A 22,966-nucleotide genomic window follows, 5' to 3' on the forward strand; every position below is an offset into this window, starting at 1 on the left:
TTTAAAAAATTTAAATAATTATTAATTCTTTTCCTATCATTTGATTCATTGTTAAATATACTTTTATGCATACGTACAGTTTTATATATTTGACAAAAGTTTTTGAATAAGACGAACGATAAAAATAGAATAAAAAGTCAACGGTGTCAAATAAAATGAAACGAGTATATCAGGGAATGAAAATTGAAAGCAAAGGGGATGCTCTCTGCTGCACCTTTGTGAGACCACAGGGGCAAGTGTATTGATTGTATGTATGTACATCGTCGGACGTTTCCGAAATCTGAAGAGGGCAATTAACGACGAGCAGACGTGTATGTGTATATATGCATTAGGCCACTGGTGAAGAAACCATCTTTGGTCAGTCGACCAGATTTTACAATAGTCCTGGTTGTATTAAAAACCGAGACTAAAAACATCTTTAGTCCTGGTTTGAAAGCTCCATGCTACTTTTCAATCTTTAGTCCCGGTTGGTATTACCAACCGGGAAAAAAGATCGTCATACGCTTTACTCCTGGTTGGTACCACCAACCGGAACTCCCAGTTGGTAATACCAACCGGGAAAAAAGATCGACGCGGAGATCGGAGAGGCATGCGTGATCGGATCGAGGTATTTCCTTCTCTCCTTTAACTCCTCTTTCCTCCTCTCCTCAACCTTATTTCTTCCTCTCCTCAACCTTATCTTCCTCTCCTTCTCCTCTCCTTCTCTCTAACAGACCGAGGGCGGTCGGGCGCGGAGGCCCGGCCGGCGCGGCGCGCAGTGAGGCGGCGGCCGGCGCGAGGGCGGCGGGGCACGGCAGGACCTCCGGCCGGCGTGGCGGCGGCGCGTCGCGCGGTGAGGCGGCGGCCTGCGGCGGCAGCCGGCGCGAGGGCGGTGGGGCGCGGAGGCCCGGCCGGCGCGGCGGCGGCTGGCGGCCGCGCGGCGGCAGGGCGCGACGGGTCGGCCGGCTGGCACAGCGGCGGCTGGCGGGGCGCGGCGGCGGCGCGTCACGTGGTGAGGCGGCGGCCTGCGGCGGCGGGGCGCGGAGGGCCGGCCGGCGAGGCGGCGGATTTTTTTTTTTTTTAAGAATCTGAGATTGTTGTGTGATGTATTTGATTGGATCTGATTGTTGTGTGATGTATTTGATTTGTGTGTGATGTGAATATTTGATAATTTTGTAGAAGTTGTAATGTAATTTTTTTTGAGATTTTGTGATGTATTTGAGTATTTAAGATGATCGATTGTGGATTTGGAAGCAATTTGAGAATGATTGATTTGTGATTTTGAGGACGGGATTGATTTGTGATTTTGATTAAAAACAATGAAGAAAAGAAAATAATAAAGAGCAACCGGATCTAGTCTCACCAACCGGGACTAAAAATGGATTTTTACTCCCGGTTTTTTCAACCGGGACTAAAGATAGCGATCTTTAGTCCCAGTTGGAAAACCGGGACTACAGGGGGTTATGAACCGGGAGTAAAAACCCTTTCTCCACCAGTGGGCTGAGCGCGGTTTATAGCGGATCGCCCTAGCTCGATGCCTTCCCGGCCATGAACCGATCGAGTGGCGCAGAACGAGACGCGCGCGCGGATCATCGCGGTTCATCTCATCGCCATCAATCGATCCGCGACCCTTCCCGGGGGCAGTTTTGCGGTCGACAAATTTTCTCCCCAAAAATTAACATACGTAAGAATAATACAATAGCAGTATAATTATATTGTAACTTGTATGTAACTATATATAATATAATTGGTATGTAAATTTTATGTAATTTTAAAACGGTTAGATTTGCATTAAAATTAGCGCAAGCGGGAAAGAAAAAAAATCACAACACATATAAGTGAGGGGATTTGGTCCTCTAACCTCCGTTTCGTGAAAATAGCATTTTTATCGCAATAATTTGTTTAAAGTTATATACAGGTTGTACAATAGTTATATATAAATGCCACGGATGCTCGCATTTACGGCTAATTATTCTTTCAATGGTAGGTGACTTATCCATCGACAGCAAGACGTCCATAGTGACATTGTCAATTTCAAGATTTGTCAACCCATTCTTCTCGAGGTACTCATAGGGGTAGAGTGTACGTGCGAGCATGTGCATTCATATGGGTGAGTGTGCACGTGTTGTGAGCACATGTGATTGTACTGTGTATATAAAAAAACAAAAAAAATAATAATATAATTTACAATATGATTTTATTATATTTATATCTGTTAAATTTTCGACATAAAATTATTGAGAAATGTATAGATAGTCTTTCCAGTGGTATCTGTCGTATTCTCCCTGCTAAATCGGTGGAATAAGTTCACTTGACTCTCTTATGCCATTCCTAACCCAATGACTAGGATGGTGTCCATAGCATTAAATAAGTTACCACATATGATGAAAAATGATGTGGCAAGTGAATAAATGAGGAAAGAGAAGGAAACCATGTCTTGCATGAGACATGGTTTCTACACAATATCCAAGATATCATGTGAGATAAGTAGCATTAAATTTAAGTATGGAATAGTGATTTTTGTATTGGAAGAGTAGTTTCTAGTACTAGTTTTTTGATGATGTGGAATTTATGGAAACTATGTCTAGTGTCTTGGATTGGGAATGGCCTTAACTATTAGTCGAATCTAATTCATATCCCTGAACCACAATACTGGCTATCTTGACTCCCAAATTTATTAAAATCAGTGTAATTTGACTCCGTCGACGGTTTTAGAGAGCGATTTCGCTGACGTGGTGCTTTGACCCGGATGAAGTGGCTGACTCAGCATGTGAGACCCACCTCTCGATGTCACATTTTTCCCATCCCTTTCTTTTTCCTCTTCTTCCCACACTATCCCACGGCGACCTGAGACGGATGCGGATCGGCGATGGCGCCGTGGCCCAAGGAGGAGCGGTGGCTAGGCTGTCCGCATCGAGGCGGCGGCGGCTAGCGCCGTCCTGCTTGCTACCACCGGCCGTCATCTTGCTTTTGCCACCACACCTGCAAGTACGGCGGTGCACACACCTTCGTGGTGAGGGAGCCTCGTAGTAGCCGACGACGGATGTCAGCGACATCATGCTGCTCCCCAACCACATCCCATTGCTGCTGTTGGAGAAAGCGGATGGAGATGTTCCTGTAGGTGTGGTTGTCCCGCGGCGACATCACAGCGCTCCCCGACCGCATTCCGTCGCCGCCGTGGGATGAAGCAGATGGATCGAGTCGCTCACCGCCTTGATCTACCCCACCTTTGGCAAGAGGATTGAGGTGGTGCAGGACGCAGCAAGTGGCATGAGGAGATCCGCGGAGGAGGTCGGTGGCTTTGTCGATTAGGCAGCCGCTTGACCTCCTCCCCCTTGCCGCTGTCAAATTCCCCTCGCCCGCCAAGAAGAGCGTCGCGTCGTGCTTGCCGGCGCCGCTGGTCTGGATTGCCTATCCCCAGGACAAGCAATAGTGGCGGCGCATCGATGGGAGGAGAGGTCGACGTCCTCTCCCTCGCCCACCAAAGTAGAGTGTCGCGTCGTGCTCGCCGTCGCTGCCGACCTAGATCGCCTATCCCCAAGATGAGCAGCAGCTGCGGGAGAGGAGGCCGACGTCCTCCCCCTCGCCACCGCCAGACACCTCTCGTCCGCCGAAGAAGAACGTTACGTCCTGCCCGTCAACACTGCGGTCATGGATTGTTCCCTTGAGGCCGCATCATTGCTAGCGTGCCGGCCTTGGCAGCGATGTGGAGGTTGCTTGCACAGTCGGGTTAGAAAGAGGAGAAAAAGGAGAGAAGAAAGAGGGAAGGAAAAAAAAAGTGATATTGACATGTGGGTCCTACATGCTGAGTCAGCCAGTTGAACTAGGTCAAAGCGCCATGTCAGCGAAACCATCGAGAGAGTTAAATTGTACCGACTTTAATAATTTAGGGGTCAAAATATCTGGTATTGCAGTGATATGGATCAGAATCGACCATTAGTTAAGAGACTTAAAGTGAACTTATTTTTAAATCGGTCACTTATTCCTAAATTTTGCCGTGAAAGAGGCCCAATACTGAGTGGGCTTGTGCTCGGCTCGGCGCCTAGGTGGATCATGAGGGCGGCGGGCTGCACGGGCCGCTTCGTCGAGTTAGGTTGCGCAGTTCGGACGAGACTTGGCCCAGGAAACGCGGGGCTTCAAGTCGAGGACGCATCGTGTCAGATGGGCCTCAGAGCCTTCGGAGGCTATAGGACTTATTTGTGGAGAAAATGGGAGTGCGTGCGTTTCGTCGTGGGATTTGCCGATTTCGCCCGTTTCGTGTGGTCGTCGAAGCATTCGTGTGCGAGTTTCCGAGGCGCTGACTCGCTCCATCGATCACTGGTACCGATGAAAATGAAATTGGAGTAAAACGTTTCTTGGGCCAATCCTTCAAGCAAAGCTACTCAACTTATGCACATGAAATTAAAGTGTTACTCCTACATGAAAGTAGTAGTACCGTGTGTACTAGGGCAAATCAAAAGGTAAAAAAGAAAATACGACAACGTCAATTGTGAGTGGTAGATCTAGAACACTCGATGTTGGATACCAGATGGGTTATACTCCGGAGTAATTAGTTGGAAATGATTTCGTGGAACGGATGGGAAAGTGGCGTGGGCGTTTCAGCGTGGCAAAGTGCCCAAGTGCATCGTATGGTACATTTGACAAGTCACAAGTCAATGGATCCATGGGTTATTCTTTGGATCGTGCGCGGCACGCACGTGGTGGCAACTTCCGCACAACTCAAACGACGGTGATATACTAGCTAGGGATAAACTGGATGAGTAATGGTTCCCATCTAAGGGAGATCGGTAGAGCAATTAATTAGGTGCGCCAATTTCCTTATATTCTCCATCAACGGACTTCATGAGAATTGTTTGTAAAAGGTTTATACATATAACTTTTTAAAATAATTAAAACAAATGCATTTTCTGATTTCTCAGTGGTTTAGCACTCAATTAGTCATGTGCTAATGGCTTATATCATTTTGCTGGTCGTCGAAAACACCAGCCTAGCTAACACCACATCCGAACTTAGCCTAAGTTTTTTCTTTTACTTTTCTTCTCATTTTATAAGATTCTATCAAGGCTGTGTTTGACTGCAGGGTGCAACAGATGTGACACAGCCAGCTCTACAGAATACCGTTCCATATATTGTGCCGTAGCTGCATTAGTGTAGCCGAACAAGGCTCATTCTCTAATATCAACCATTGGATTTTTAGCTAAATGTGAAATCATTTTTTTTCACAAAGAGATCACATCATTTTTTTCTTTAAAAAAAGCCATAGATTTCCAAACCATTTTTACGAAAATCAAGGCACAATTTAAAACATATTATTATGGTATAATTATTTTTTTAGTAAATAAACAAAAAAATCTAAAAAGAATCCAAGCAATGTAGTAGATTTTTTTTGTTAGAAAATGTTTTTTAAGTGTGAATGAAATAATCCATGGCAATAATCCAGTAAAGTTGTAAAAAAAATTTACGTTCTACGAAGTGAATGTAACTTAACTGGTTAGGTACATGTAGTGGAAGCAATACATCTAGATTCAAATTCTACATTTGACATGGGTACTCATATCTATGGCAAATTATTACGTAACATCGCGAGGAGGCATGACTAAATCTTGTGAACATCTGCGTTTGTATTATGTTTCTTAAAAAAAAAGTTTCTAACAGCTTTATTAGTACATCTAAACGATTCAAAATCACAAGTAGGAATTCTTAAAACGTTATCTTAAAGAAAAGGAATTTCCACATTATCACTGAAGTCGCTTAGAACAGTGTCCATTCAGAACTCAAAAGTAGTCGAAACTCCAAACCCCATCCGCCCCCGTACTAATAGCCCCCAAATCCCCGTACGCGAATCGCATCTCCTCGTCTCCGGCGGCCGCGGCGATCAACTCCGGCGACATGGGCACCGTCACCACCGCCGGTAAGCCCCCCGACGCCGCACGCGTCCTCTCCTCCTTATCCTCTTCTCTCCACTCCCTTCCTCTCACCCCGTTCCCTGCAGATCCGCACGCCTCCTTCCTCGCCGACAAGGGCGGCAAGGTGTTCGTCGCCGGCCACCGCGGCCTCGTCGGCTCCGCCATCCTCCGCCACCTCGTCTCCCTCGGCTTCACCAACGTGGTCGTCCGCACCCACGCCGAGCTCGACCTCACCCGCCAGTCCGACGTCGAGGCCTTCTTCGCCGCCGAGCTCCCCCGCTACGTCGTCCTCGCCGCCGCCAAGGTCGGCGGCATCCACGCCAACTCCACCTTCCCGGCCGACTTCATCGCCGCCAACCTCCAGATCCAGACCAACGTCGTCGACGCCGCGCTCAAATGCGGCTCCGTCCGCAAGCTCCTCTTCCTCGGCTCCTCCTGCATCTACCCCAAGTTCGCGCCGCAGCCGATCCCGGAGAACTCCCTCCTCTCCGGCCCCCTCGAGCCCACCAACGAGTGGTACGCCGTCGCCAAGATCGCCGGAATCAAGATGTGCCAGGCTTACCGCATCCAGCACGGCTTCGACGCCATCTCGGCCATGCCCACCAACCTCTACGGCCCGCAGGACAACTTCCACCCGGAGAATTCACACGTCCTGCCCGCACTGATCCGCCGGTTCCATGAGGCGAAGGCGTCCAATGCCGCGGAGGTTGTCGTCTGGGGCACTGGCTCGCCGCTGCGTGAATTCTTGCACGTCGATGACCTTGCAGATGCGGTGATCTTCTTGATGGATCACTACTCGGGGCTGGAGCATGTCAATGTAGGAAGCGGGAGCGAGGTGACGATCAAGGAGCTCGCGGAGCTGGTGAAGGAGGTGGTTGGGTTCCAGGGGAAGCTGGTATGGGACTCTAGCAAACCCGATGGCACACCGAGGAAGCTCATGGATAGTTCCAAGATACAGGAGATGGGGTGGAAGCCCAAGGTCCCCCTCAAGGAGGGGCTCGTCGAGACATACAAGTGGTATGTCGAGAATGTCATCTCTGCGAAGAAGTAGCGCCGTGATGATGATGGCATGTTGTTCTCAATATCTTCTGGCGCCTTTTAAGTTGGTATTACAGTCAATAGTTTTCATGTTGTTGCTGGCTACTAGATCATACAATTATCAGTTATAAGCTCTCCCACAAAGAAGAGGTCGTTATGTTGGTTGAATAATGTGGGGTCAAACTAGTATACAATTAGAATCTTAATTGATCTAGAACAATTTCTGTCGATTAGAGAAAGTTTCACACTTTGCAATGTTTGATGTCAATTGGCCTGAAAAAGTTTTACACACACGGAATAAGTAAGCTATGTTTTGATTTATGAAATAATTTTATCTGTTCAGAACAGTTTCTATGCTTTGTGCCCTTGTTTTGTATGCTAATTATGGTTGGGAGGTGAGAGGAGATATTAATGGAATAAATTAATTTCTTATGTTTTTGTTGATGGCTCAGTTGTTGAAAATCAAAGTGTAGTTCGTTTGTAATGAAGTCATATTATTGTTTTGGGGCTGTACATTTGTGTTAAGATAGTCAGGTAGTCTATTAGTTAGTCTTACAGTAAGTTTTTCTTCTACAAGCTTGTGCCAGATTTAACACTTCCATGTATACCCACCTTACTCAAAATAATATTTACCATCTGTGATTAGAACTACACCCTTTTTTATTCGAAATATCTTTGGGGACTGAAAGTGCAGAAAGGCTATTGTTCATGAGCAATCTGAAAAAGGATGAAATGTGAAAGAATGATTTTTCGGACACGGCACTCAGTGAGGGTTTAGTACATTCGATAATGTGGCATCATCAATTCATCATGCTGAATCAACTCCTTTTTAGTTATAGGTTGATAGGATGTTGATACCTAAACTGAACTTTACAATTCATTGTTGAGAGAGTTTACTTTTAATTCCTTTGGCTCACTGAATAACCATGTGGTCTTTATTCTTGTGTAGTGCTAAACTGCCAATGTTGCTGGGTGCTAATAGCAGTGGCAGTTATAAACTGCTTTGTAGATTGCTTTTCGGTTCAAGAAGCAAGTTAAACAGTTAGCTAGCAGAAACTTGAGTAAACTGGATGCATGCTGCCTAGCTTTTGAACAGCTTAACTAAAGTGTCCAGGAGAGACTCCAGGCTCAACAAGCTGTATGGTTGCCCAACATAGGGAATGTACCCTTTTCTGAGTTTGGAGCACAGCTCCCATACTGACCCGGTAACATTATAACAAGGGATGTGTTCTGTTAGCGGGAGATTGTGCTCGGCCGTTTATTGTCATATCAGCATAGAACAGAGATGAAAATTGCAAGAATTGCTGGTGAAATTAGGGATGATCAGTACAAAAAATATATATATAATTCTGCTATCTGAATTCTAACAAAATCCGTTGTAGTCTAGCTGGTTAGGATACTCGGCTCTCACCCGAGAGACCCGGGTTCGAGTCCCGGCATCGGAATTTTTTATTTTTGTGTATTCCTGTCTTGATTTATTTGATTCCTTTTAACTTTGATTGATTTATTTGATTACTTTCTTTTCCTTTCTCTATTTCGTCTTGATTTATTTGATTCCTTTTAACTTTGATTGATTGATTTGATTATTTTCCTCCGTTCAGTTCTGAATGGTCATGGGGTTTTTGACGTGTTTGATCCATCTAGTAGTAGTACTGATCTGGAAAAGTTCCTCCGTTCAGCTATGAATGGTCATGGCGCTTTTGATGTGTTTGATCCATCTAGTACTAGTTGCACTGATCTGGAAAAGCAGCTCGAGTGTATCGCAGCCAACCAATCCGTTCGAAAAAGAAGAATTAAAAAGGATGAGATGAGATTTCAAACGAATGAAAATGATGATGAAGGACACGAAAAACAAGAAAACTATTAACGGATGATTAGTTAAGTTTTAATTATTAAAAAAGGTAGATTTTTTTAATATTTTAGAGCAATTTTTACACTAATTTTTTTTACAAAGTATACTGTCTAGCCGTTTTAAAAATGTGCTAAAGAAAATTAAGGCATGTTAATGAAAAAAAGGGGTCATTTGAAATGTATGATCCCTTGCTTCCTCCCTTCCCCCTCCGTTTCTCCTTTCCCTCCTCCGCTCAAAAAGCGCGCGCCCCGCTGCCGCCTCCCACCCACCTCTTCTCCTTTCTCCTTCCACACCTCCCCACCCCATGCCGCGACTCGACTCGACTCGTCTCGACTCTCCAACGATGCGGTCGCGGCTATATACCTCAGGCTTCTTCGACTCCCCGACACGCCATTGCTTGCCGCCGCTTGCTGCTTTCCCGCAACTCGCGTCGCGTGCGTACTGCGTAGGATAGGAGGGAGAAGTGCAGAAGAGGAGGCGGCCGGTTGATTGATTTGATTTGATGGGCAACGTCGCGATCGGCGTGGGGCGGCGGAGGCGGCGCTGGCCGGAGGTGGAGGAGCGGCTCACGCAGCCGCGGAGGCTCCTCCGCCAGCTGTCCGACGTGGACTCCGGCCGGCTTCGGAGGCTCATCCGCTCCGGCGACCTCGCCCCGTGCTTTGATGCCGCCGAGGACGACGCTGGCCTCGACGAGGATTGCCCCATTTGCTTCTACGTGCGTGTATATTGCCTTCTGTTTCCCAGCTCTCTACATCTTTCTCTCTGGTTTGCGTGTTCTGAATTTCTGAGCACTTTGATCTGAATTCCTCTGGCTCTGCTTCCGGCGAGAGCTCTCTAGTCTCTGCCTCTCTCTGCCTCTGGGGTTTGTGTTCTGAATTTATGTTCATTCTGCTCTGAACTCTGATTTTTTTTTTTTTGTTCGTTTCGTTGCTCTCTTTGCAGTTCTATCCGAGCCTGAATCGATCCAAGTGTTGCGGCAAGGGGATCTGCACAGGTGAGTTCAAAGCCATCGCCGTGTAAAAATTTACGAAATTGTGTGCCCGAAAAACTGTAGTGCTATTACATTACACTCTCCAACTACTGCTTTGATCAGTAGCAATTGCGCCAACCGGCCAAGTTATGAGTACTGAGTTGCAGGCAATGACATCGGCAAAGGAAAACGGTAGGGAACTAGGGATTCATCATCAATTTTACAAGATACTAAGTAGGAATGAGCTATAAAGAGATTAGGGAGCCCGATCCATATAAGTAGAGATGGGTTAAGGATATTAGAGAGCGTGGTGGGAGGAGGTGATGGAAGAAGGACTACTCCGCTTTTGAGGTACTTCCCCCGTTTCACAATGTAAATCATTCTATCATTTTCTACATTTATATTGATGTTAATGAATCTAGATAAATATATATATGTCTAGATTCATTAACTTCAATATGAATGTGGGAAATGCTAGAATGACTTACATTGTTAAATGGAGGGAGTAGTAGAGAACCAGAGAATATGTTACATCTTGGGTTATGAACATATGTGTGGTTTCGTCTTTCGTGTTAGTTGTGTGATTTCAGCAACCGTTCTTAGTTCTTAGTACTACTACGTATTATTATTCTTTAGGCATGAACATTTCTTAATGCTAATGAAAGGCTAACTCTAATTGTATATAGAACTATTAAACAATTAGTCACGGTAGATTGCGGTTGCGCTATGCCTGATCATATCGTCTGTTCCTCAGTATCAATGATAACATTTTTTGATATTTTCAGTACCCTCTTGCTAAGGCCTAGTTTGGGAGCCCATATGCTATCCCAGTTCATTTCGGTGGGGATTGGGCCGCGATATGGGCTCTCAAACAGGCCCTTAATGTGCGTTTAAATCTTATTAAAGGTTCTTCCGTATAATGCTTGAAAAAGTACCTCATTAAATTGTGACATGTTTCCTTGTCCTGCAGAATGCTTCTTGCAACTGATTCCGTCCAAGTCTTCGAAAGTTGTCCAGTATCCTATTTTTATCTATCTATATGAATTGAGTATGTATTATGCAACTGTATATTGTAGTATGTGATAAATGAGCTTTTTTTTTTTTGAAAAACAAAAGCAGCAGAGCACTGGTATTTTTTGTTAATTAACTCAACACTTCAGAGAAGGTTAATATTCTTACTTTCATAATCCTAAGTATGAACAATCTTTACAAATGGGGGTATTGGAAATATACTTTAATAATTAGGATTATTTTAAAACAGAATTATTCCTATTTACCTAGAGTTACACTGATAAAACTGATTGCCAGCTACATCTTGCACCTGACAACTCCTTGGGGTCCTTATACTAGAAATGCAGCTGTCCTTTCTGCAAAACCGCATCCTACGCAGTTGAGTATCGAGGCAATCGAGCCAAAAGGGAGAAGAAACTGGATCAACAAGTAAAGTTTCTTCCCCATTCGCTAAATATTCTGATCCACCATGTCACAGCCTCTGTTTTATAGCATGTCTTTCCTGTGAAAAATAAATGCAGAAGGAACAGAACACCAGTGAGTCTAAGAAGAAAATACAGTCTAAGTCTCAGATTGCTGATGAACTTGTTCAACCTTAGCAGTTGCAAAACATATTTTTGACAGGGCTAACTTCTTACTAACCACTGGTAATTTGTCCTCAATACTGAATACTTTAATAATATGATGATTGCACGCATGTTATAATTATAACTGAAGTATGTGAACTTTTGACATATGCAGAAGGGAGTCTTTCAGCATTAGTCGTTTCAGAACCAATGTACATTGAAGCATAAATATTCGGCCAATGGCAGTAAAAGAATGAGGATTTGGTGCAGAATTGTACGATGATTCGCTAGCCGAATCTGAAGACAAAGATTAAGTTCCAAGTGTTTTAAGTCCTAAATTACATTCGTGGCTGTCAAGGGCTCCACGTAAGCATCCCATAAGGCAACCACAAGTGTTTCGTTTCAGTGCGGTGCACTTGACACACTGCAGGATCATGCCCTCTTTCTTCTTTTTTCATCTCTCTCTCTCTCTCTCATATAGCAATGGTTTTAAGCTTTGGAGGTGTGCATTTTTTGTACCATATTGGCAAGTCTAGAATGATACTGATACCCTAATACCAGTTGTATTCTTTAGTTAAACTTTTTTTTTTTGCTTTTTCATGAATTCTTCAGACATGATGTAAACTATGATGCACTTTTTGGAACAAATTTTCAAATATTCCCATCACAAACAAGCCAGTATACTGTGTTGAAATCCACTCTGCACAAAACCTTGCTATAAGCGAAAAGTTTTCTTGATCACAGTGTGCATTTGGCATTTGCTGTTAACTTACTGATTGGACAATATTGCAGAACGTCCACTCCGCATTGTCTGAATAACATTTCAGGAGACACACTGAGACAGACTACAAACTACCTGAAACATTCAAGGGAATTAACTAGAACTAGAATAGCTGAATTCGTGAATTCTTCATAAAGACTACAAAATTTCTGGCAATGTATTTTCATTAGGAAACGAAAAAACGATTAAGAGCGCAAATCAAACCCAATCTAGAACCTTCCATCAGGAACAGTAAACATAGATTGATCCAAATCTTTCATCAGTTGCTAAGACAAGACTAGCTGCCATTCTGCCAATGGTTAAGCTCCAAAGCATTAGGTTGCATCCACATGCACGCGTGCAGGAACCTAGTCACCAATAACACCACCTTTCACTGTAAGCATCATGTGCAGAGGCTACATCAGACGAAAATCTGTGGCTATATATACATGCACAAAATCACACTCTCCACACATCAAATCAGGAAGATCATAGCACAGTTGCACACAGTCTTGATCAGCAATGGCATCTCACAGAGCTGCTGTTTTTGCTGTTCTTACGCTGCTACTTTCAGTAGCTGCAATTGCAATGGCTAGGCCAATCAGAAGAAGCGATTTGGGCTTGGGCCTTGGCGCTAATGGTGGGCTAGGTGTAGGACTAGGACTTGATATCGGACTAGGTGGTTCCGGCTCGGCATCTAGTTCAGGCCAGGGCTCGGGTTATGGGGCCTGGTCTGGGCCAAACGGTGGTTCTTACACTGCGTCAGGTCATGGGTTGGGCTTGGGCTCCGGATATGGGTATGGATCAGGATCCGCGTATGGAGCTGGTAATGGGGGCTCTGCTTCGGGTTGTGGCTCTGGCTCAACATCTTGCTCGGGCTCAGGATCAGGTTCCGTAGGACTAGGGACATCGATTAACGTTGGTGTGGGTGTAGGAGCCAATGGTGGCACTAACGGCGGGTCAGATTGCGACACTGGCTCTGGGTCAAACTATGGCTCTAGCACAGGCTCAAGCTCTGGCTACGGGTCGGGTGGAGTTTCCTACCGCTCACGTGGTCATGGCGGGTCTTCTAGTATTGGGTCAGGTTCGGGGGTTGGTTTAGGAGCAACTTCTGGTGTTGGTGCCGGTTCTAATGTTGGGCCAAGTGGTGGTTGCTCGACTTGTGGTTCTGGTTCTAGGTCGGGATCAGGTGCGGGTGGGGGTTCATATTCTGGATCAAATAGCGGCTCGTCATCGAGTTCTGGCTCTGGTTCAAACTCAAATTCAATTGGAGGGTCAGGATCAAGTTCGGGTGCTGGCTCTGGCTCAAGTGCAAGCTCAGGTTATGGTGGCTCTAGTTCTGGTTCTATGTCAGGATCTGGTTCAAGTTCATCATCCGGTTCCACAGGGATGTCATATGGTTCATCAGGTCAATATTTATTCTTGTACAATCATGTTGCAGCAAGGTAGAATTTGCATGCCTTTCTTGCACTTAGACTAATTAAAATGTTCTCATTTTAGGTGCTGGCTCATTCAGTGGATCAAGCAGCGGTTCAAACTCTAATGCCGGCTCCATGTCAGGTGCAAACTCAGGAGCCGGTTCAAGCTCTAGTGCATATGGTGCATCAGGCAGTGGATCAAACTCCATGTCGGATTCAGGGTCAAGCTCAGGTTCATCCAAACTATCCAATATATGGTTATACATTTAGGCACAGTTTCTTTTTCTTTTGTAAGGTTTATAGATTATCACGGACATGTTTCCCAAGCTTTTAAATGCTGCATTTTTTTAAAAAAAACTATATATAAGTTTTTTAGAATTAATTTTGAAACAACTTTTAAATTTCTAATTTCATTCGTTTGTACCCTCATATATTATCATAAAACCAGTTAATATAATCCATTATCCATTCATCCATCCAGCTCAAAAGAACTGAGCGTGACAAATATATGTATCGCTAACAGCCGCTAAGTTGTGTCTCTAAATACAAAACAATCATACTTAATATGCACTGAATGGTAGCTATTTATCTTGCTGCAGGATCGGTTAGTGCTTCCGGAAGTGGGTCGTCCAACTCTGGTGCAGGTTCAGGTTCCAGCTCTTCTTCATGGTCCGGTTCTAATTCTGGCTCTGGCACAATGTCGGGAATTGACGCTCCGTCAAGTACAGGAACATCGTCTACTGCTGAATCAAACTCTGGATCCGCCACCTCTGTCACCGGTGCAAACTCAGGCTCATATTCAAGCGCATGGTCCAACTCCAACTCCAACTCCGGCTCGACTATGCCATCTGGTATAGGGGTTGCTTCTAATGCTGGCTCTAGCTCAGGTTCTTGGTCTAATGCTGGCTCAAACACTGGCACACTCTCTGGGGCTGGATCCTCTAACTGGTCAAGCTCGACGTCCGGGTCTACCTCAAGCTCAGGTTTAGGTGGTGGGCAAGGGGTTGGAAGCAGATTCGGTTCCGGAGCCCAACCGACTTTTGGTATGGGTGGAGGAGGTGGGTTTGGAGCGGGTTACGGATTTGGAGCCGGAGCCGGAGGTTGGGGTAAGCACCATTAAGATAAGGTGTTGGGCAGATTCTTATATAAAAAAGAAGGGGGTGAGAATTTTGGATCCCCTTGCTCTCATGGTTGATTTACATGTTGTATTGAGTTCCCTGGGAATAAGCGATCATCAGTTTTCAGTACGCTCAGTTCCTCTTGTACACTAGCAGTAGCTGCTCTTTGTTTCCAACAAAATGCTTGAATCGTTGTGGTCATCGTGACGCATCAGTACGTACTTCTTCATATGTACCGGCAGATGCTATCTTGGAATGAAATCATGAAATCTTTGTGACCATTTTACTTCTGGGGGATGATGTCCAGTTCCTCGCAACAAATACAGACGTTGCTTGAACGTGCGTGCAACACAACCCACCACGCACGATTCCCATCACTACGATTAACCCCGACACGTGACACACACACACACACACCAACCCATCACACTTTGCTTGTACTTTGGACGAAAAAAGAAAAGGAGAGGAGAAAACCCAACCAAAAAGCACCCAAACCTACCTGCATTTTGGGGCACCGGCGCCGCACGCGCGCGCACCCTGCCGATCCACCGAAGACAGCACAGAGGCACGCAAGCACCGCACCGCACCGTCCCCCTGATCACCCCTCCCCCTCCCGCAACGTGAAAATGCCGGAAAAACCCGCGCTTCTCCCGTGATCCCGAGTACCCGCGCTCGCCGATGCTTTTCCACCGATCCGGGGGACGACGACGCGCGCCCGGCATGGCGCTGGCTGGATACCCACGCGAGCACTCCGCCGCACTACGGCGGGGGCATGGGCACTACACGCGGATCGGACCACCAGGCGCGGGTGCGCGGCACGGGGGGCATGCGACACATCCGCGCGCGCGCGCGATCATCCTGCACTAGTTGTTGCTGCTGCGGTCACGTACGTACCGACGACGTAGTACGACGTACGTGCCGTGTCGGCTCACGCGGCAAACTGGACGACGGGACACGGGAAGTATACATAGCTAAGCTGGCGGCATGCTGCGTGCAGCCGGAATGAAAACCGGAACCCCATGCTGCGTGCGAACCGGTGGTGTGCATGCTGGTCGCACTGAGATGACAGGTGCGCGCGTAATCTCTGTTAATTCGTCCCTCGATTTGGACAGCATATATATATGGATAGGGCGATGGGCTGATCCTGACCTTCGTACCTATATTTAATTTCTGTCCATATATTTATCTCACTAAAATAAGTAAATTATTATTTGTGGAGTACAACAGATTGACAGAATAATATTTATCCCATTAAGATAAGTAGATTATTCCATACATGTACAGTATAACAGAAGTGATAAGCGGCAGATACATCACCTATTAATACGAGCACTTGTATTAAGCTTACAATTTCTCTAGTTGGATAGGTTTCAACAAAAAAAAAAATCTAAGAGCAATCTTCGCTTCGCTCCACATGAAACTTAAAGGTTGTATACTTGTAATTTTTTATGAGGGTTTTTACCGTCCAGCGGATAGGGGTGGTACCGGGCGGTACCAATTTCTGGCCGTTGGATCCTGGCCGATCTAACGGCTAGGATTTGTCGGGACCGGCTGGTACCAATTCACCCCATAAGTTAGTACCGCACAGTGAAGAGGGGCGGAGGGGTAATAGTGTAATTTCGCGTGGCATGGACGGATGAGGCGGGCAATTCATCGACATCGTTTCCTGGAGGAGGTCCCGAATCAGTCGGCGGTGGCGGAGTCGATCCAGACGGCGGAGAAGGCTTCAACGGCGATGGTGGAGTCGAGGGCGACGGTGGAGTGGCTCCCTGGTGGCGGATTTGTTCCCCCCGCAACGAGGGCGGCGGAGTGGGAGTGGTGTCGTCGATCCCGTCGATCCCGACGGCGGCGGTGCGGCCAAGGAGGTGTGGCCACACGGCGGCGGCGGAGTGGAGTGGCGACCATGGAGATGGAGCTGGTCTCACACCCACCTTGACCACCGCGATTCGCCGGCGCTGGAAAAGGATGGAAAACGAGCGAGATGAGGGCGACGGCAGATGACCATGACAAGCTCTTCTCTCTCTCAAACAAAATCTGATTCCTATCGTAACCCCAGTGTATTCAACGGCTAGATTTCAACAGGTACTGCCCGATACCTGTACCGGCCGGTACATTCCGTTGGACAGAAGCAAAACTCTTTTTTTATACTAGCATATTTGTAAATTCTTTTTTTAAACAAGTATATACTTGTAATTTTGAAAGCACTTTACATAACAAAGTGTTACTCCCTACTTCTGGAGGAGCTTGATCGAGGAGGGCTCATTTATGAATTTTATGAGCCAGGCAACTACCTCGAATTTACTTGTCCTTTATCACCAGCGGCGCCAAGTTAATGTCTGAGATAGATTCACATCAACTGATCAACAGATAAATTGACATGAGCCCAGTCGGTCATGAGCTCACCATGGGGTACCTATCCTCCTCCGGACCCTCCCTGTCTTCATGCATTGTCTTCACGCATGCAATGCACTGCACATGGATGGTTATGCAACAGCGAGCCGATCTCAATGTGTACAGTAAGCAGAGTAAAGTAATGTTTCCTCTGCCCAACCATTCATTATAGCCTGAGCCCCATAGTCCCATACTGTACTAGTCAACTAATAGTGCATATATACTGAAGTACATTCAACGCAGGAAGTGCAACACCTATGCACATGTGAACCGATCGGGCTGAAATGAAAGCCGTAGCACCATTTTGCTTTCGCCCGTTAAACTGATCGGTACGTACGCAAAAAAAAAGATACATTTCATCAAGTAATCCGTGGCAGAGCTAGCAATGTCGTTGAGCCCGAACGGCGAAGATACCATGCCAGAACCACTCACCTCTGACGATCCACCATTACTCGTCACGGATTGAAGTTATAAGATCAATAATCTTTAACAGGATCAAACCGGTTAAGACCTTGTTCGATTAATCCCTATGTGGAAGAGATTGGATGGAATTTATTCCACAGTTATTATAGTGTGGAATTATTCTGCCTCAATCTCTTCCAATCCTGTTCGATCCTCTCTAACCGAACAAAGCCTAACAGGGTTTGAGTCCGTCTTACGTGAACCGATCTGACGTAGTGAGAGAGCTGTCGTTGATCATCGACATAGCGGAGGCCGGCGGTGACTGAAGTGGGGTTGGGTTGACCGGGCGGGCGGGTGGCTGCTGGCTGCTCAAGTCGTTGGGAGATTGGCAGGTGAGGCGATCGATCGATCGAGCATGGACTCATTCCCGGGCTGCGGCCATGAGCGAATTCAAGTCGGTCGCACGCGTGCGCTCTGCTCTTTGCGGCGACTGACCCGCGGTTTCGCCCGCTGGTTTCCCCACCGTACACAGTAGTAGTATATTCCGTTCTATAGACTGTTTGGCACCACACGTTTCTCTACGTGAGGTTTCCTGTTGTGTACTACTACTGTACTATATCTTGTACTAGGCCCGTGGTGATTGGATCATGCATATGATTGGCACATCTAATAGAAAATCCTTTGAAGTGTTATAGGAAAAAGAAAAAGAAAATATAATCTACTGTACTTAGGAACATTTTAATGTAATCATTTCAGGTACTGCATGTCTGCATGTGTCGAAACGGATGGCCAGAAACATTATTTTTAAGCTATACTTCCTCTGTCCCATATAAATTGCAATTTTGGCTCTCAGGCTTTGTCGCATAAATACTGTAATTCTAATCACGTGGGACCCAACAAATTGATTAATCTAAATATGTTTCCTTATGGTCTCCCAGCCTTCCATCCCGCAATCTTCCTTTTAATCTAAAATTGTTTTCTTAATTGTCTCAAACTTCTTTTTAATCAATTATATATATGGAATGTGTGCATCTATTGTGTTCATTAAATAAGGTCATTGTGGTCATTTTTCAATCCTACTATTTTGTCCTAAATTAGCTAGAAGTGCAATTTATATGGGACGGAGGTAGTAATTTATTTATTTTCATCACATATATATATACACACACCTCATCAATCTGAACTTAGACATCCATATTAAGATATTCTAACCTCGATACAAAACAGAGTAAAATAGACGAATGAAACCATCCTCTATTTCGTTTTAGCTCCACCCTAGATGTAATATATCTTGATCGGTTCGCGTTCAAAGTATTCAATTTTGTTTATGATGAATGGATTAATGGAGTAATGGAACCGCTTCCCGAGCCTTTTACATGGTGCGATTTTTTTTAAACATAAGCTTTATATATATATATATATATATATATATATATATATATATATATATATATATATATATATATGAATTTATTGTAATATTGTTTCAAACTCACTTTTAGTTCTATAATATTTAATTCGTTTATTTTCACCCATAAATAATTATTATGAATATTTCAACCATTCAACCATTCCACAAAATAACACACTGATGTTTTTTCATAGGAAAAATTGCAAAAAAAAAACATCCTAGATGTCACGGTGAGTTTGAGATCCCCCTAAAAGACGATTCGTTGCAAATACCCTCTTTCTAATTCACATTAGTTTAATATTCCTCCTAAATTACCATTGTTCATGTAGTTTTTTCCTCTTCCTCAATTATTGTTACTCATCCATTCTCATGGCCATTAACTACATACGCGCTCATATTGATACTAATAGACGAGGACCCGTGGTCATCACTCATGTCGACCAGACGCGATGACATGACCATGGCATCCCCACTCATGGCGGCCTACCAAGAAGCATATCGTTAGTGGCGGTGATCACGAGTCTTCGCTCTTAGACATAAGGGTCGCCGAAGATAAGCTGATGCGTTTGCCTCATAGGGTTTAGCGGCGTCTGATTTCTTTGGCACATTCAAGATAAGAAATACGATCATAATGCTTTGTCATTAGAATGGACAATTAACAAATAATTAGGGAAGAGGGAAGAAACATGTGAATTGAGGAGGAATATCACACTAATGTGAATTAGGAGAGGGTATGTGCAACTGAATCGTCTTATAAGAAGAAATCAGAATGACATATGGGATGTGTTCTACAATTTTTCGTTTTTCATATAAAAAAGGGGTCGGAGCTAGGAAGTAGTTTCATCGGCGATATTTGATTCCTCTTCTACCTCCTGAGACACACTGCTCACAACTCACAAGGTCTGCGAATGCGATGTGCACGTAATTAATGGTCAGAGATGGCCGTAACACACATCGCTCTGCAATCTGCATTACTCCGTGCGTTGAATAAAGGGTGTGTTTAGTTCACGCTAAAATTAGAAGTTTAATTGAAACTGGAACGATGTGATAGAAAAGTTAGAAGTTTAGCCCTGTTTAGTTTCAAAGTGTTTTTCTAAACTTCCAACTTTCCATCACATCGAACATTTCATACACACACAACTTTTCTATCACATCGTACCAGTTTCAACCAAACTTCCAAACTTCAGTGTGAACTAAACATAGCCTTTGTATGTGTAGGAAAGTTTTGATGTGATGAAAAAGTTAAAAGTTTGAAGAAAAATTTTAAAAGTAAACTCAGCCAAACTCGACAGCTTGGGAAAAAAAACCCCCAACTCGACAGCTCGGGGGAAAAAAGGAGGGGAAAAAAACCAACTCCCAACTGCACCTGAACGCGAGAAACGCAGTCAACTTGTTGGCAATTTCTTCTTGGCGGACGCGACCAAATGCGAGACGAGGCCTTGTACAATGTACACGCTGCATTCATTGGGCGGTGAGTGGTGTGTGCGTACAACGTACTCACTCCGTTTCAAAATATTTGATACCGTTGACTTTTTAGTATGTGTTTGACCATTTATCTTATTTAAAAAATTTAAGTAATTATTTATTATTTTTATATTATTTGATTCATTATTAAATATACTTTTATGTACATATATAGTTTTACATATTTTATAAAATTTTTTTAATAAAACGAATGGTTAAATATGTGCTAAAAAATTAACGGTGTCAAACAATTTGAAACGGAGGAATACTGTACTAGCGTGATCAGGCTACTCCCAATCCCCAATCGGCGGTGGCCGGTGGCCATGCCCTGCAGCAGCAGCAGCAGCAGCCTATGCCCTGTGGGAATCCCTGATGATGGTATCTGAATATCTGAAATATGATCATGCGCAGCTGGTGACGAGAGATCGGTGCGTGCCCACGAGGCGTAGCAGGAGTTCTCTCAATCTACTAGCGCAAAGGATATTTTCTTCAACCTTTTCTGAATCCACAATATATAGCTGCGCCGGGGCCGCGCGTTTGCAGCGTTTCTGACGCATGAACCTCTGCAGAACTCGCAGGAAATTAACAATACCGAGTGTTCTGTTTTTCCTCAGATATAAATAACTGAGGTTTTACATATTTCCTCCTACGGAAGCCGTTCCTGACATGTAAAACAAATCCTCGTAGATCCATACGTCAGAGGCACACGTCTGTTAGAGCAGCCTCATATTGACTATTGCTGATCAAGCTAACGGGTACTCTGTCATGAAATACAGTATAAGGTATTTTAAAATAACGTGACACTACTACGAATCTAGATAGAGAGTATGTACTAGAAAGTGTCACATCCTACTAAAATCTTTTATATTATAAGACGTAGAGAGGACATTCTACAAACTCGTCACATCCCACTAAAATTTTTTATATTAGAGACGCAGAGAGTACATTCTATAAACTCTTGATTTACTACTAGTGCTCTCGTATATCCTCAGGCTAATTAACTTTATCATATATTCAGTCAATTAGCCGAGAAACGGTAGGGGTCTTCCGGCTAGCTTTATAAGGTGGTGGGATAAGCGGCCTGAGTTCGAAGCCTCTCTCTTTTTATTTATTTGATATTATGTCATTCAAATTTGTCGAAGTTTTAAAGGGCCACAGTAGTAGCACTAGTACTCCAGTCGCTAAGCATGTGCACTGTTGCATTTTTTTTTCCCAGTGAGCTCGTGGGGCGTAGTACGAGCGTAGTAGGCACGAGGAGAGTTCAGAGAAAAATGTGACTTGAGTACGTGCCATTGCCGCCCGTAGTATGTGAGCATATTAATGAGACGGATGTGAGTCAATTGCACATGAACATTACTCCCGGTTGGCAGATGTGGCAGACTGGCACGCTGCAATCAATGTGTCGTAGGCAGGACGGCCGATGGAAGAGCTCACTCTCTCCGTCATCAGAAATGGAGTAAGATTTAATCCATTTTAAAACAATAAATCTGATTGTAACATTCTGACACGAAGAAAGTAGCAATCTAAAATTCGATGGGAGATAACCTAGTATAACAAATATAGATGGATCTGTTCATGTTCGTACTACATTGTATCTAATTTAATTTAGGGGGTGTTTAGGAGAGATGGGCTAAAGTTACACTGTTACTACCTCTGTATTTTAATGTATGACGTCGTTGATTTTTTTTTTCAATGTTTGACCATTCGTCTTACTAAAAAAATATGTAATTATCATTTATTTTATTGTGACTTGATTCATCATCAAATATTCTTTAAGCATGACATAAATATTTTCATATTTGCAAAAAAAATTGAATAAAACAAATGTTCAAACGTTGGTAAAAAAGTCAACGGTGTCATGCAATAAAATATGGAGGGAGTATATTATATAATATAGATAACACTCCCTTCTATCAATATAAATACAACTAGTATCGAATGTGATATTTTATAGTCTAACGAATATGGACAAACAACTTTATTTTTAATAGGTATATTTAAATCCAACCACCTATTATCTTAATGATTTTCTCGGATTTAATACGTGACTCTTCATTCTTCCACACAAGATTGACTACATGGGCATCGAGAAAAGTAAATATTAATGAATCGTTTCTACTTATCATCCATTTAAACATGCTACTAGTCATTCCTCGTAAAAAAACGATTCATTAATATTTACTTTTCTCGATGCACATGTAGCCAATCTTATATGGAAGAATGGAGAGTCACTAATTAAATCCAAGAAAGTTATTAGAATAATAGGTTGTTGGATTGAAATATGCTATCAAAAATAAATTTTTCAGATTTGGAAATATGACTATCAAAAGTAGATGGAGGGAGTATTTTGGAATAGAGGGAGTAGTATGTTTAAATTGATGATAAGTAAAATTACTTATCCTTGGTCTGTATGCCAAGATGAAATATGACTATCAAAAGTAGATGGAGGGAGTAAAATTTTACATCTAGTTTTAAATGCACTTATATTAGGCACTTACTACTGCCTACTAGTACATCCAAAACTACGTATATTCGTAAAAATAAATTGAATAAAACGAGGTATCAAACATTTATCAAAAAATTAATGACATCATATATTAATCACTTATCATCCAAATTTCTCCCTACTTTATCCTCAACTACCCTCCACTATTACCTATAAACCATTTAATAAGAGATA

At 43.9% G+C, this 22,966-nt stretch overlaps 3 protein-coding genes and 1 non-coding gene across 4 annotated transcripts; all 4 read left to right on the plus strand.

Annotated features, from left to right (window-relative positions):
- The first annotated feature begins 5,689 nt into the window (after positions 1-5,689).
- LOC4341699 (probable GDP-L-fucose synthase 1) lies at positions 5,690-7,573 on the plus strand. The gene is made up of 2 exons (NM_001402920.1): positions 5,690-5,890; positions 5,972-7,573. The coding sequence occupies exons 1-2, from the start codon at positions 5,869-5,871 to the stop codon at positions 6,934-6,936; spliced, it is 987 nt and encodes a 328-aa protein (NP_001389849.1). The 5' UTR covers positions 5,690-5,868; the 3' UTR covers positions 6,937-7,573.
- A 722-nt stretch (positions 7,574-8,295) lies between these two features.
- TRNAE-CUC (transfer RNA glutamic acid (anticodon CUC)) lies at positions 8,296-8,368 on the plus strand. Its single transcript has one exon. It is a non-coding gene; the product is annotated as a tRNA-Glu (tRNA).
- Positions 8,369-9,104: 736 nt separating this feature from the next.
- Positions 9,105-12,000, plus strand: LOC107276853 (E3 ubiquitin-protein ligase GW2). Its single transcript, XM_015787106.3, has 6 exons — positions 9,105-9,490; positions 9,718-9,769; positions 10,716-10,761; positions 11,104-11,185; positions 11,278-11,403; positions 11,498-12,000. The coding sequence occupies exons 1-5, from the start codon at positions 9,278-9,280 to the stop codon at positions 11,353-11,355; spliced, it is 471 nt and encodes a 156-aa protein (XP_015642592.1). The 5' UTR covers positions 9,105-9,277; the 3' UTR covers positions 11,356-11,403; positions 11,498-12,000.
- A 554-nt stretch (positions 12,001-12,554) lies between these two features.
- LOC4341701 (uncharacterized) lies at positions 12,555-14,899 on the plus strand. Its single transcript, XM_015786478.3, has 3 exons — positions 12,555-13,490; positions 13,583-13,732; positions 14,100-14,899. Exons 1-3 carry the CDS (start codon positions 12,605-12,607, stop codon positions 14,618-14,620), a joined length of 1,557 nt encoding a protein of 518 aa, XP_015641964.1. The 5' UTR covers positions 12,555-12,604; the 3' UTR covers positions 14,621-14,899.
- Positions 14,900-22,966: the final 8,067 nt, after the last annotated feature.

Source organism: Oryza sativa, chromosome 6 (genome assembly GCF_034140825.1).
Source record: "Oryza sativa Japonica Group chromosome 6, ASM3414082v1".
In the NCBI taxonomy this organism is placed as follows: domain Eukaryota; kingdom Viridiplantae; phylum Streptophyta; class Magnoliopsida; order Poales; family Poaceae; genus Oryza; species Oryza sativa.

Excerpts from the sequence above, each read along its gene's own strand:
- LOC4341699 (NM_001402920.1), top strand. The coding sequence starts at position 5,869 with ATGGGCACCGTCACCACCGCCG. Across the intron at positions 5,891-5,971 it reads GGGCACCGTCACCACCGCCG|ATCCGCACGCCTCCTTCCTC; the intron begins GTAAGCCCCCCG and ends CGTTCCCTGCAG.
- LOC107276853 (XM_015787106.3), top strand. The coding sequence starts at position 9,278 with ATGGGCAACGTCGCGATCGGCGTGGGGCGGCGGAGGCGGCGCTGGCCG. Across the intron at positions 9,770-10,715 it reads CGGCAAGGGGATCTGCACAG|AATGCTTCTTGCAACTGATT; the intron begins GTGAGTTCAAAG and ends CTTGTCCTGCAG. Across the intron at positions 10,762-11,103 it reads AAGTCTTCGAAAGTTGTCCA|CTGTCCTTTCTGCAAAACCG; the intron begins GTATCCTATTTT and ends CTAGAAATGCAG.
- LOC4341701 (XM_015786478.3), top strand. The coding sequence starts at position 12,605 with ATGGCATCTCACAGAGCTGCTGTTTTTGCTGTTCTTACGCTGCTACTT. Across the intron at positions 13,491-13,582 it reads GATGTCATATGGTTCATCAG|GTGCTGGCTCATTCAGTGGA; the intron begins GTCAATATTTAT and ends TTCTCATTTTAG. Across the intron at positions 13,733-14,099 it reads GGATTCAGGGTCAAGCTCAG|GATCGGTTAGTGCTTCCGGA; the intron begins GTTCATCCAAAC and ends ATCTTGCTGCAG.